Raw genomic sequence first — 15,084 nt, 5'->3', positions numbered from 1 at the left:
AATTATTGCCTTGTTAGGCCACAATTTATTTCCGTTTTTTAGCAACAGTTCTGGCTCTTGATGATTTACAGGCTAAATTATTTAGCAAGTGTTTTTGTATCTTTTTTTCTCTTCTTAAGTGTTTGATCAATATTTGATATTTTTTATTTTAAGCATTATCATTTGTCTTTTCTAGCCTACTCCTCATTTTTTAGGGAAATAAAGAAAATAAATAAATAATAACATTCAATCAAAGAATCAGCCTTTTATGGTGATCCTAAATATGTATTTGTTTATTAGTAATTAGTACAGTTATTAGTACACAAGAAAGTTCGTATAATTATAGAAAACACAAGGGAAACAACTTAATAAGGAGCGATTTCGGTAAAAAATATGCCGCCAATTTTTGCTTGCATTGCAAGAGTACCCATGAGCTGATATATGAAGCCACTATAATCAGAAATGTTTCCTCTGAATGGAATACAGGGGATTTCTGTGTTTCCCCCCTGAATGGACACGTTTTTTGTGTTATCATTTTTTCCCCAGGAGTGATTGTATTTACCTAGTTGTCACTTTGAAAAAGATTTATTTTTTATAGTTCTGAAGTATAAAGGTGTCAAATATATTGTATTTTTGGTATTCAAAATTAAATTGAGAATATTGCTCAGCAGAACTGAATACTGGGAGTTTATATCTTAGTTTTTGTAAGTAAGCTATTATTTTGTGTATTTTTGTAATTACTTACTCATTTTTGTATACTTATACTTTAACGAACATACTTTTTCCATTGCCTTTAGAAAAAAAAATAAGAACATTAAACACAATTTTAAAAAATTCCCCTGAAAAGTTCAAACCCTTAAAACTTCCCTCTCCATGGAAAATTCTCTCAGAAGAAAATTTGTCCTCCCCTCCCACCCTGAAAATATATGTACACTTCCCAATAAAAAAAAAATTTAAGCAATGGGCAAATTTTATAACTTAAAAACTTTCTCCAGGGGCTTTAGAGGGTCGTTTTATGTCCAAAGAAATAGTTATTGGGCCTTTCAACTATGCTGAACAAAAAGCTATCTCAAAATTTTGATCGGACGATTTTGGGAAAGAGTGGCATGGGAGGAGTTCTAGTTGCCCTTTAAATTTTTTGTCACTTAAAAAGGGCGTTAGAACTAGAATGAACCATCTCCCGGCGTTCTAAGCTCACTGGGTTGATACGATCACCCCTGGGGGGAAAAACAAATAAACACGCATCCGTAATCTTTCTTCTGGCAGAAATTACAAAATTCCACAATTTTGCAGATATGAGCTTGAATCCTCTACAGTAGAGTTCTTTGATACGGTGAATCTGATTATGGGTTTTCGTTAAATTCTATGACTTCTAGGGGGTCTTTCCCCCTTTTTCGGCACTCAGACAAATTTTCTCAGGCTCGTAGCTATTGATGGGTAAGACTCAACTTAATGAAACTCTTAAATTTGGAATCAGTATAGTAAGCCAATTCTTTTGATATATCTATTGGTATCAAAAATTCCCTTTTCTAGAGTTTCGGTGACTATTGATTCTTTAAATATTGATAGTTTTTTCTGCGCTACCAAAAGTATTGTATTTATAAAACTTCGCAGTTCCATGAAATGCAATTAAACAAATAGAAAAGGCTTTTAAACTAAAGTAAGGAGCAAGTCTAAAATAAATATAAATTACTCTGTAGGTTATATAAGGGGGGCTGCCCCCTTCTCAATACTTTACAAAATTCAATGCTCATTAAACAAAAGTTTTTTAATGCTTTGAAAAATCTTTTTGTCCAATTGTATATTTTCCTAAAAATTTGGAAAAAAGCCAATCTTCACAGTAAAGAGTTGGGAGCTAAGGAACAGACAGCCCCCTTCACAAAAGAATATTCTGTTCAAATAGGTTCCAAATCTGTTCCTTGCCTCCAGTTGAAAAACTCTTTTTTTATTTAATTCCTGATTGTTTTTCCAAATCATACCCAGGCCTGAAGCAAGATATAATTTGAAGTACCGGTCCCTTAAATCCCTAGTTAATTGCTTGTAAAATATGTGAATCAATAATTCTACATTGATTAGTACCATCCTACGTTTAAATTGCAATCTCAATTTACCTACCGTATTTCAAACAGCAGGTTGTACAAAAAATACGGTTCAATCCCGCTTTTTAGGGCTATAATGCAAGAAAGGTCAAGATGGCTAGGCCATGTTCTGCGGATGAAGGATGGCATATTGCTGATGATTGTCCTTTTTTGCCATCCGTCTGGCGCTAAACGGAAAGCAGGTCATCCTCGTCTGGGGTGGGAGGATGTCATAAATAAAGATTTAAAGGAAATGGGAATTTCCTGGGAGGGTGTAAAGAGGGAGGCCTTGAATAGATTGAATTGGAGGAGAAGCGTGCGTAGCTGTGTTGGCCTCAGGCGGCTTGGTTTTGCGGTTTGTTATTAGTAGTAGCAGTAGTAATTTCGGATAAAATTTAAATATATTTACAAAATTGGCGATGAATAGTAATTTTGGTAAAACCTCCTTGTTAATATTACTACTAAAGAATTTTGGTTGGATGAAAAGGAGTATTATTGTTTGTATGGATGGAAAATCTGTGAGACATTTCGTATAAATAGAAAAAGAAAAATATTACCATTTAAGATTGTTGAAAACTAAGTTGCTAGCAGTATTTGCTACCCCAAAGATATTTCCTGGCGGGGCTGATGATGACCTGCCTTGCCTTTGCCACCTGTGCTTTTAGATATGGAAATGTATCATTTTAGCTTTATAGAGAATATTTTAATTAATTTCTACTCCCCCCTACCTCTTTCAACATTCATCTGAAGCTTCAGGAAGATTAAGCAGTTTGTCCATAAAAATATACATTTGTAGGAATCTACTCTACCCTCACCTAAACAATGACTCATCCCCCTTCATTATAGCTGACACGCAATTACAGATCACCAATCGTGGCCTAATGTCATTACAAATAAAGGGAATCAACTTAGTTGAATCCAGTACTGCCACCGTGTGGCATTACTTCCTTTGCAACTGGGAAGCCTAAAATATAGTTATTGATACTTTTCAATCAATTAGCTTCTAAGAATTTCAAATTGATTGCAAATTCGTCCTCTTCGGGGTAAAGTCGCAGTTTGGTGCCCTAAACCACATAAACTGTCACCCAACCACCGTTGCTATTTTGGTGTCTGCCCCCCCCCCTGAAAAATTTTCTGTCAGCGCCCTTGGTCTTTGCCTCACAAAGATTTTTAAAATTTGTGTCGTTTCTCTGTAGGATTTTTATTATTCATAGAGTTAGACTGTTTAGCACGTTTAGTCTCCCCTCCCTCAAAGAAAACCTAGATCTTGAAATGAATTTCTATGTACTGACTTAATCAAGTCTAGCATGTACACTCTTAAATCCCTTGGCTATTATGTTTTTCTATTCTTCAGTAAAGTGACCGGTTCCCATTTGGTTCTCAACACCGCACAAGGATACTACCAGAAAGTTTTGTGGGGAAGAAGGGGTAATGGATCGGTGTGATAATAATAGATTAAAGCACTTCAAATGTTTTGAAAAGCAAGATATCCTCATTAAAATAGAAATTACTTGATTTTAAACAGATCTAAACAAGAGAACAAAGAGGATATATATATGTATATGTATGTATGTATATATATGTATATGTATATATATGTATATGTGTATGTATATATATATATGTATGTGTATGTATATGTATGTATGTATATATATATATATATATGCTTTTTAACATTTCTAAGATGACTCAAGGTGACTCATTTGGAGGTCGGTGCTTGTAGCGAGAATCAATATATACAGGCCTGCCACATAGTGAGTGCCGGGACCCAGCCTCTATATCGGCTACATAGTTTTTTCTCTTGAAATTAGCATATTGAAATTTCTGGCCAAAAAACGATCTTAAAAGGTTACAACTTTAAGGAAGAATTTGTTGTTGTTTTTTATTATCGCTCGTTCAATAAGATAGATAGATATGAGTTAAGTAAAGATATTGGGTGTTGGCTTGTGAGATGTTTCAAACAGGCTAAATTGGCTACTTAGGTCTACTTTTGCAGTATTAGCAGAGTTTTTAACTAGTTTTCTTATTCATTTAAATTGTCAAAGGTGTTTTCTATAGGGTGTTGGCTTGTGAGATGTTTCAAACAGGCTAAATTGGATACTTAGGTCTACTTTTGCAGTATTAGCAGAGTTTTTAACTAGTTTTCTTATTCATTTAAATTGTCAAAGGTGTTTTTCTATAGGGTGTCGGCTCGTGAGATGATTCAAACAGGCCAAATTGGCTACTTAGGTCTACTTTTGCAGTATTAGCTGAGTTTTTAACTAGTTTTCTTATTCATTTAAATTGTCAAAGGTGTTTTTCTATAGGGTGTCGGCTTGTGAGATGCTTCAAACAGGCTAAATTGGCTACTTAGGTCTACTTTTGCAGTATTAGCAGAGTTTTTAACTAGTTTTCTTATTCATTTAAATTGTCAAAGGTGTTTTCTATAGGGTGTTGGATTGTGAGATGTTTCAAACAGGCTAAATTGGCTACTTAGGTCTACTTTTGCAGTATCAGCAGAATTTCTAATAAGTTTTCTTATTCATTTAAATTATCAAAGGTGTTTTTTATAAGGTGTTGGCTTGTGAGATGTTTCAGACAGGCTAAATTGGCTACTTAGGTCTACTTTCGTAGTACCAGCAGAATTTCTAATTCTGCACATACATTTCAAGTAAGAAAAATACTTATCTCTATAGTCAGAATTGCATCCTGAATCCAAAGTTATTGTGCATTTGCATCAGAAAGGAAATTAATATTCACCATATACAGACCTAGCCTATACCAATTCAGGGTATATATTTGCACGTTAGTGAGTATATGTGTATGTATGTGTATGTGTATGTATGTGTGTATGTATGTGTATGTATGTGTATGTATATGTATGTGTATATATATATATATATGTATGTGTATATATATATATATATATGTATATATGTAAGCCCTATAGATAGGTAGAGTAGCTCCATAGGAGGCTTAGGCCAAGTAGGACCTTGTCCCAGTGGGGCCCATAATAGAAACTGGGAAACCCTCCCCTGGGGGTCATAATTTCAGGTGGAGGAGGAAGAAGGCCCCTCAAATGTACACTCAGCAGGGCCAACTGCCGTGTTCACGCGTCAGATGAGTTACAAACCTTCTCCCAGTAATGGGTTAAATTGCATGGTGAAGCAGAACACCATCGTGGGAGGATCCTCTATAGGAGGACAACTGCGGCAGGGCGTAAGATCCAGATTTATGGACAACGGCCTCTGTAAAGGGCTGCCTCGACGCTTTCGGGGTACCTGCAAGACTGGGAAACTTGCGGTCAATTTTTCCCACTTGAGGAGTGGCGCCCCTCGAGGAAATTATAGCCTAGTAAACAACACAGCACTCGTACGGGATTCTGATTATTGGATAATTTTCTGGGCTTGGTTTGTTTTGATGGGCGTTTTCGGGCTGAAAAACCTCTTCCTAGCTAATTTATCTACTATGGGCTGCCTCCCCGTAGTAGCATAATATTTGTAGGCATGAATATATAATGAGTCGGAGGTAATAGGCTTGGGACTGTCTGTGCAGGATTTCGACTCTTGTTGATAGAAGAGCATCGCCAAGTGCTGAAAACCATGTTGTGACCAAGATGGGCCCAGGATTGCACAAAGCCTCCAACTTACTGGAGGTCCCAGGGACTTCTTGCTGTCCGGTTCTAAGCCGGCTTAAGCGCTTCGGTGTAGACTTGAGAAGATATGTTGGTCCCCATCCTGCACTGGTATCCGGGATCACTGCTTTTCTTGAGGCCAAAATAATTTCAAAGATTTAAAGAACATGAAAATTGGAACTTGGAATGTTACGACGTTAAAAAATGACTATCGCATCGACATTTTGACTGACGAATTCAGACGGTTTGAACTGGATTTATTAGGAGTTTCAGAAACTCATATCCCAGGGGTAGGAAGCATGAAATTAGGTGACATAGAATTTGTTTACTCAGGAAGGAAGGATGGGGTACATAGACAGGGAGTAGGGCTCATGATGAATAAGGAAGCTGCTAAGTCTTGTTTAGGCTGGGAAGGTATTAATAATAGAATACTAATTGCTCATTTTATGACTAAAAAGTTTAGGGTATCAGTTATAGTAGTATATGCCCCCATTGAACCAACTGATGGAGATACTAGTGACTCAGATGAATTTTACTTACAGTTACAGGAGCAAATAGACAGGGTACCAGGTAGAAATATGGTGTTTTTGCTAGGAGATTTTAATGCCCAGGTTGGTAGAAATAGGGATAGATGGTATCCTAGCCTAGGTAATTTTGGTGTAGGAAAAGAAAACAGTAATGGCTATAGGCTTTTGCAATTTTGTAGGTATAACAACCTAGTTATAACCAATACGGTGTTTGGTCACAAAATGGCCCATAAGTTGACATGGTATTCACGTGATGGTAAGACAGCAAACCTTATTGATTATGTTATTGTAAACAGAAGACTAGCAGGATCAATACAAGATACTAGGGTGTATAGGAGTGCCGTTATTGATGTTAAAAGTAAAGATCACCATCTAGTAGTGTCTAAGGTTAATTTAAAGCTGAAATTTCGGAAGAGTAACTCCCTCCCGGAAAGTTATGATGTTGGTAGACTTCAGGATGAAAATTTGAGAAAAAAATTCCAGGAACAGTTGAGTACTAAACTTGAGGGTTTAAAATTTGACAATGTGGAAGATGGATGGAATAATTTCAGAAAAACAATTTGTGAAGTTGCTGATGGTGTCCTAGGGAAGAGTGCTAAGACAGCAACTAGGAATATTAGTGAAAAAGCTTTAGGTTTAATAGAGAGTAGAAGGGGTTTGTATAAGAATTATCTGAGCGATAGGTCTATGAAAACAAAAGGAATGTAAAGAAAGTGGAGAAAGCATTAAATATGAACTAAGGAGATGTGAAATGGAGGCGATGGATAAAATTGCTGAGGATCTGGAAGATGCGGCTAGACGGCATAATAGTAAAATATTATACTGGCATGTTAATAAATTGAAAGGGAGTAGCCGATCCGGACTAGTCCCAGTTAAAGATAGAAATGGGGTCACAATTAGTGATAAGGAAAAAGTTAAAGAAAGATGGGTGGAACATTTTGAGAATGTGCTAAACCGAGATACAGTTGCAGGAAAAGATATAGATGAAAATGAAAAAGTTTGTGATACCTTGGATGTGAAGGAAGATTTGTTTAGTGAGGAAGAATTAGCGACAGTACTAGAAGGATTAAAAAATAATAAGGCCCCAGGTGCTGATAGTATGATTAATGAGTTCCTTAAATATGGTGGCTCTGAGGTTAGGAATAAGCTACTGAAGATTATGAACATGATTTTTGAAAAAGGGGAAGTACCCAATGATTTTAGGAAAACCTTAATTAAACCACTGTATAAGAAAGGTGACAAGAGTGAATGTCGGAATTATCGAGGCATTAGTCTGGTCTCTGTAGGTAGCAAATTACTGAGTAATTTGATACTTTTTAGACTGAGACATGCTGTAGACAAAGTTTTAAGGGAAGAACAATGCGGTTTTAGAAAAGGTAGAGGATGTGTCGACCATGTTTTCACTCTTAGGTTAATAATTGAGAAGTCCCTTCGTTGTCAAACACCTTTGGTCCTTAGTTTTATCGATTATGAGCAAGCTTTCGATTCTGTTGATAGAACAGCGTTAACAAAGGTCTTATCGTTATATGGTATACCAGAAAAATACATTAAAGTGATTTGCGCTATGTACGAGAATAATACTGCTGCGGTTAAGGTAGGAAATGAGGTTAGCAACTGGTTTTGTATTAAATCAGGAGTTAAGCAGGGTTGTGTTCTATCCCCCTTTATATGGATCATTTTGATGGACTTCGTCTTAAGGAGCACAGGAAAGGCAATTGGAGACCATGGAATCAAATGGGGAGGAAGAACGCTCCTGGACTTAGATTATGCTGATGATTTAAGCATATTAGATGAAAGTGTGAGCAAAATGAATGAATTTTTAGAGGTTTTACGAGTTCAGGGTGCTAAAATAGGCTTGAAAATTAATGTTAAGAAGACTAAGTCACTAAGGTTAGGAATAAGTGAAGATGAACAGGTGACCTTAGGTAACGAAAAGATTGATCAGGTTGGGAGCTTCAGTTACCTTGGTAGTATTATTAGTAAAGATGGTGGGAGCAGTGAAGATGTTAAAAGTAGAATAGCTAAAGCTCAGGGTGTTTTTTCACAGTTAAAAAAAGTTTGGAAGAATAGAAAGATAAGCCTACAAACCAAGATTAGAATATTGGAAGCTACAGTGATGACAGTGGTCAAATATGGCTCTGAAGCATGGACACTCCGAAAAGCAGATGAAAATTTACTAGATGTTTTCCAGAGAAATTGCCTACGGATTGTTCTGGGTACCCGGCTGACTGACCGTATTTCAAACAGTAGGTTGTACGAAAAGTGTGGTTCAATCCCTCTTTCTGGGGCTATAATGAAAGAAAGGTTGAGATGGCTAGGCCACGTTCTACGGATGAAGGAGGACAGATTACCGAAGATTGTCCTTTTTGGCCAACCGTCTGGGGCTACACGGAAAGCAGGTCGTCCTTGTCTGGGTTGGGAGGATGTCATAAATAAGGATTTAAAGGAAATGGGAACTTCCTGGGAGGGTGTAAAGAGGGAGGCTTTAAATAGATTAGGTTGGAGGAGGAGCGTACGTAGCTGTGTTGGCCTCAGGCGGCTTGGTGCTGCAGTGAGTTATTAGTAGTAGTAGTAGTAATAAAAGAGAATGTCAGTGAATCTTGAGTGGTTTAATTTTTTAGAGCATTAAATTAGCAAAAGCCCCGCTAATTTCATACTATGCTTCAGAATTTTTAGAAATGTTAAGTAAAAAACATTGTACATAATACAGCATATCTAAATGCAATATTTGAAATGGAGTTTTACTTACAAATAAATGCTATCAGATAGTTTTATTTGACGTAGCCTAACCAATAAAATTCTTACATTTACTGCTCAAGCATTGATTGAACTTGTATTGAAACATTCACTATGTGAAATTTAGGATTGTTGATTGAACCGTTGGCGGACACCCCTATCCCCATCTCCGTAAGTCAACATCATAATATAATCTTATTGTCTCATACAATTTTGGGGGAATTTCTTGAAGTTTCCAACAGTGACTCAACAAAGGAGTTGCTTCGCTGCAATCATTGTCCCAAGTTATATGTGGAACCTGACAGATTTTAATAACAAAATGTAATATTGCCGTGAGATGAAGAAAATGAAAGACATTGCCAAAATAAACAAATTTTGCCGCTCGTCGTTCAATCACTCCCTTTATGTGAAACACACGTATGTAGTTAATATGTTTTCCCCCAAATGATGCAAGATTCTATACCGTATTGGATAAACAGGTAGGTATATGGAATTTTGAAACCCGGAGCGTATTCAGTGTTTCGCCATTGCATCTGTTAGAACCAAGAGTAGCTTACTGGGCCATAAAAAAGGGTTCTTCTCATCCTTCTCGGTGCTGATTGACAAAGGAACTTCTCACTACCTAAGGAGTTTTTCAAGAGCTAGACTAAATCTAACTTTTTTTCCCTTATAAACAGTTCATTTTTGTTTCGTTTGTCCCCCGATTTACGAGCTCAGACAATAATCTGAGCTCGGAGCTCAGTTTCACCTCGTCGTATACCGTTTAGCTCTTTTTCTCAGGTTGGGATAAGAAATACACTTAAAATTCATCGAAGGGCTATAAGAGGTTTTAATGTTCTGCTTATCGTACCGCTAAACTAATAAAAACAAGTTCTATATAGTCATTATTCAATTCCAAGGAACAATAAGAATGGTTTCAAATGGATAGCAAATAGCAATAAAAGACACTAGTTAGCATTAGACCAGTCTAAATGCTGATCGACTTAAGACTTAAAACAAAAAACTTTAAAATTTGCCACAGACTAATCAAAAAGGGATTTTTCTTGGTCCCTCTTTATGTTCACTTCCAGCACTGAGCACACCTACTTAGCGAATCATGGATATTCAACTCGTGCAGAGGTGGTCTTTCTAGGAGGGGGTACTTGCCCCGGACGTAGAAATTGTTAGAGAGCAAAATTTCAAATAAGTAGCCTAACGGATATAATCATTTTGTAATGTTTGAAATTAAATTTTTATTAACAGTAGATTAATGGGCAGAGTTTTCAGCAAGTATTGGCAAATTGGATCCGAAATTTTTATCTTCATTTCATATCTTCATCACCATTCTATGAAAATAACAAGAGCTAAGAGCTCATATGGCACTTGTGGCGAGGCAAGAAGAGCTAAGAGCCAAGAGCTCATATGGTATGAGCTCTAACAAAATTCTAAGAATCAATAGATTGATTTAAAAGGAAAACCAGAGGCTTAATGCCGGTCAGGATTTAAAATAAGAGCTCTGAGTCACGATGTCCTTCTAAATATCAAAATTCATTAAGATCCGATCACCCACTCGTAAGTTATAAATACCTCATTTTCTATTTTTTCCTTTCCCTTTAGCCTCCCAGATGGTCGAATTTGGGAAAACGACTTTATCAAGTCAAATTGTGCAGATCCCTGACATGCCTAACAATTTTCATCGTCCTAGCACGTCCAGAAGCACAAAACTCGCCAAATCACTGAACCCCTCCCCCCAACTCCCCCAAAGAGAGCGAATCTAGTAGGGCTACGTCAATCATGTACCAAGGACATTTGCTTATTCTATCCACCAATTTTCATCCCGATTCCACCACTCCAAGCGTTTTCCAAGATTTCCCCCTCCAACTCCCCCCCAATGTCAACAGATCTGGTCGGGATTTGAAATAAGAGCTCTGAGACATGAATTACTTCTAAATATCAAATTTCATTAAGATCCGGTCACCCGTTCTTAGGTTAAAAATACCTCAATTTTTCCATCTTTTTCAAATTAACACCGTCCAGCTCCTCCAAAGAGAACGGATCCGTTCCAATTATGTCAATCACGTATTTAGAACTTGTGCTTATTCTTCCCATAAAGTTTGATCCCGATCTCTCCGCTCTAAGCATTTTCCAAGATTTTTGTTTCCCTCCTCCAACCCCTATGTCCCCGGATCCAATTCGAGTCGAAAATGGGGCATTTGAGACATAAGATCCTTCTATATATATCAAGTTTCATTAAGATCCAATCTCCTATTCGTAAGATAAAAATACCCCAATTTTCAGGTTTTCCAAGAATTTCGGTTTCCCTCTCCAACTCCCCCCAATGTCACAGGATCTGGTCGGAATTTAAAATCAGAGCTTTAAAGCATAAGATCCTTCTAAATATCAAATTTCATTAAGATCTGGTGACTCGTTCGTAAGTTATAAATGCCTCATTTTTTTCGAATTACCCCCTCCCACCCAACTCCACCAAAGAGAGCAAATCCGGTCCAGTTATGTCAGTCACGTATCTTAGACAGGTTTTTATTCTTCCCATCCAGTTTCATCCTAATCTCTCCTCTTTAAGTATTTTCTAAGATTTCCCCCCCCCAACTGCCCCCCTCCCAATGACGCTGGATCCTATTGAGATTTAAAATAAGAGGTTTGAGTTACGAGGTCCTTCTAAATATGAAGTTTCATGAAGATTCGATCACTCCTTCGTAAGTTAAAAATAAGTCATTTTTTATAATTTTCAGAATTAACCCCCCCCTCCCCTCCAATAGAGCGGATCCGTTCCAATTATCTCAATCACGTATCTAAGACTTCTGATTATTTTGCCCACCAAGTTTCATCCCGGCCCTCCAATCTAAGCGTTTTCCATGATTTTAGGTTCCCCCCAAACTCCCCCCAATGTCACCAGACCCGGTAGGGATTTTGAAATTAGATCTTTGAGACACGACATCCTTCTAAATATCAAATTTCATTGAGATCCGATCACCCGTTAGTGAGTTAAAAATAGTTCATTTTTTCTATTTTTTTTTTCGAATTAACCGCCCCCCCCCAGATGGTCAAATCAGGAAAACGACTATTACTAATTTAATCTGGTCCGGTTCCTGATACGCCTGCCAAATTTCATCGTCCTAGCTTACCTGGAAGTGCCTAAAGTAGCAAAACCGGGACCGACAGACAGACCAGTGGTTTCCGCAAATGTAAGATACCTATCAAATATTATCAGCAATTGCAGTATCGGTGACCAGTAATGAATGGTCAATAGTAATATAAGGGAATAAGCATAAAACGTGAAGAATTAGAAGCAGTCAATTGGGTTCGAGATACAAACATCAAAAACAAGAAGAACAATAGGGAATTTTTTTCGTAAAAGACCTAAAATGAAAAATTTTAAGCGGTCCCAGCATCCTTACTTCAACAATACATTTCATGCTGGTACTGAAATAGAGCAGAACCTAATTTTAGCAAGGCTTGAATTGTCTAAGACATTTTTGATGTTTTTATTAATTAAGAAAAAGGAAATAAAATTAGATTTTTAACATTTGATTATATATCATAATTACTAATTTTGCAAAGGCTCAAGCGAGAAAAATCAGATTTACAGCAAGGAAAAATTTGTTACTAAAGAAAATTTGGTTTAAATTGGCCTGAAAATTTTAGGACGCTGGTTGGGGGCGCTAATCAAGATTTTGTCTCGGGAGCAAGAGAAGCCACTCCAATGCTATGGCCATTACATTAACTTGTTTTAACCAGGACTGGCAAAAAAGTGAGGTGACACAAGGCAATTCATAGAAATGAAAGAAAAATTTCTACTGCTAATCATGCAATATAATTTGCAAAGTCAATGTTTCACCTCACTTTATTTATCAGTCCTGGCTGAATTTCGCTGTAGTAAGGATCGCTATAGTAAGGATGCTGGGACTGTTTTAAAATTGTTCATTTTAGTTTTATTCGCCATGTGTCGTCTTTTTCGTTAATAAATTTTATGCCTTGCTGAGGACGGCCCTTAGACATAGAGCCAAAATATTCATTCAAATTAGAATTCCAATGTCTTACGAAAAGAATTCCTTATTGTTCTTCTTGTTTTTGATGTTTGTGATAGAAAGGCAATTTGGTCTTCATCATTAATTGGTTTCAAGATAATTAATAGTTTTGAAGAAGCTAAAGTGAGAAGTCTGATTCAAATAAATGGATTTTTTTATAAATGACAATTTTGTTAATATCTGACTTGATAATTTTTGGTAGACGGGGGAGAGGCGCTAATCGAAGTTTCGCACCGGGCACACCAGTAACCAGAACCGCTACTGAACACATGTTGGGCCTGGCCATACCGATGTACTCTCATGATTCTTTACACAGGATCCAACTTGTTTCTCAGTGGTGCTTCATTCAACCGGTATGGCCTGGCCATACCGATGTACTCTCATGATTCTTTACACAGGATCCAACTTGTTTCTCAGTGGTGCTTCATTCAACCGGTATGGCCTGGCCATACCGATGTACTCTCATGATTCTTTACACAGGATCCAACTTGTTTCTCAGTGGTGCTTCGTTCAACCTCAGAAGCGAAAATTGTCTTTCCACTACTGTAGAGGAATGTGACTGACATGAAATTTCTGCAAAAACTTTGGATGTACCGCTGGGTTGCTACCAATAACAGTTTGCTCTCGAAGCTGGCACCGAAATACTCCTAGTTCTTTTTTCATCAAATCGCAAAATCAATTGAGTATAACTCAAAACCTCTGAATACCCTAACTCATCGCTACCTTAGGATCGGTGCACTACAGCTGAACAAAAAGCTTGTTACCAGAATCTACCCTTCTGCTGATTTCTACGCACAATTCGATTAAAAAAAAAGACATGTTATGTTCGACGAATGTCAACTTTTGATTGGAAGCAGTCTCTTCACTCGTTTCATCACAGAGCGCATGATGCTTTACCTCAGAGTAAGCGTTTTCGTGTGACCTGAAATCGTTGGGAGATCATACATTATTCTTAGAGAGGTCATTTTTGTTTGCGAGTTTCTTTTGACAAAAATCTGCATAATTTTTTATTGCGTTTCACACACTTTGTTAAGAACCAAGTGAACTCTAATACTTCTAGTGGAATTCTAAGTTTAGCTCGTTCGCTACCCGTAATATATATCCCGAAAAAAGAGGCAGGCTAAGTTTAAAATTTCCGAGTCCCTGACGGATACTCGTAGTGATAATATAGTAAGTGGGCATACTTTGGAAAATTTTTTTGAGGAAATCCCCCCCCCGTTCCAGCAGTCTCTTGACTATTTACTCAGATAACTTCGAAGACCACACTGCCTTTCCATGACGAAAGTAAAACAGTTCAAAATAGGGATGATGAACTGTTTATACTGTTTATACCCTATTTTGAACTGTTTTACTTTCGACTATTTACTCCATTGCCAACCAGCATGGCCAAAAGGAATATATATAATAAAGTGCCCTTATCGAATTTCTAGCACTCAGAAAATTTAATTTTTCTTTTGGGGCCATATGCAACAAAATTGTAAACGTCATGGGAAAACTAAACAATTTTGGGATCCAAGACATTGCATGCAGTCTCTAAACACAGAAGGAATGAATGGCAAATACACCCAAAAACAGCGAACCGTGGCATATCTTTTTATAAGTGAAGCCGGATCTGTTTGCTTGGGTTATCTAAAGCAAAACCACCGAGGCTGATAAAGGAATGTATCGATCCCACAGGTCCTTCAAGATGAGGTTTTTTAACCCTAGGGCTGAATTGTTGTCATTCAGTCTAAGGTTATCATATTTTAAAAAATGAATTCTAAAGGTCTAAAGGTCTAGAATTGTGGCTCTTTACAAGGAGATATGCTAGAACAAAAACCCTTCATTTTTATAGTTTTTTCACTTTTTTGACGTCTCTAGTCTCCTTTAATGCTGCTACTACTGCTAACAACGTACTGCTGCACGAAGCTACCTGAGGCCAACGCAACCACCTACGCTCCTACTCCAACCCAATCTATTCAAAGCCTCCCTTTTTAAACCCTCTCAGGAAGTTCACATTTCCTTTCAATCTTTCATTGCGACAACCTCCTACCCTAACTGAGGAAGACCTGCTTTCTATTTTGCCCTAGACGGTTGGCCGAAAAGGAAAGTCGTTGGCGATCTGTCATCCTTAATCTTATCAA

The 15,084-nt window shown here is 37.3% G+C and overlaps 1 protein-coding gene across 1 annotated transcript in view; it reads left to right on the top strand.

The window, feature by feature from the left end:
- The first annotated feature begins 13,316 nt into the window (after nt 1-13,316).
- LOC136041852 (ras GTPase-activating protein raskol-like) overlaps nt 13,317-15,084 on the top strand; it is a 98,875-nt gene continuing 97,107 nt past the window's right edge. The window contains exon 1 of the mRNA XM_065726628.1: nt 13,317-13,417. Coding sequence (XP_065582700.1) covers nt 13,317-13,417 — 101 coding nt within the window. The remainder of the gene's footprint in view (nt 13,418-15,084) is intronic.

Source organism: Artemia franciscana, unplaced genomic scaffold, assembly GCF_032884065.1.
Source record: "Artemia franciscana unplaced genomic scaffold, ASM3288406v1 PGA_scaffold_47, whole genome shotgun sequence".
NCBI classification, from domain to species: Eukaryota; Metazoa; Arthropoda; class Branchiopoda; order Anostraca; family Artemiidae; genus Artemia; species Artemia franciscana.
Note: the sequence above shows the minus strand (reverse complement) of the source record. Positions and strands in the feature narration are given on the sequence as shown.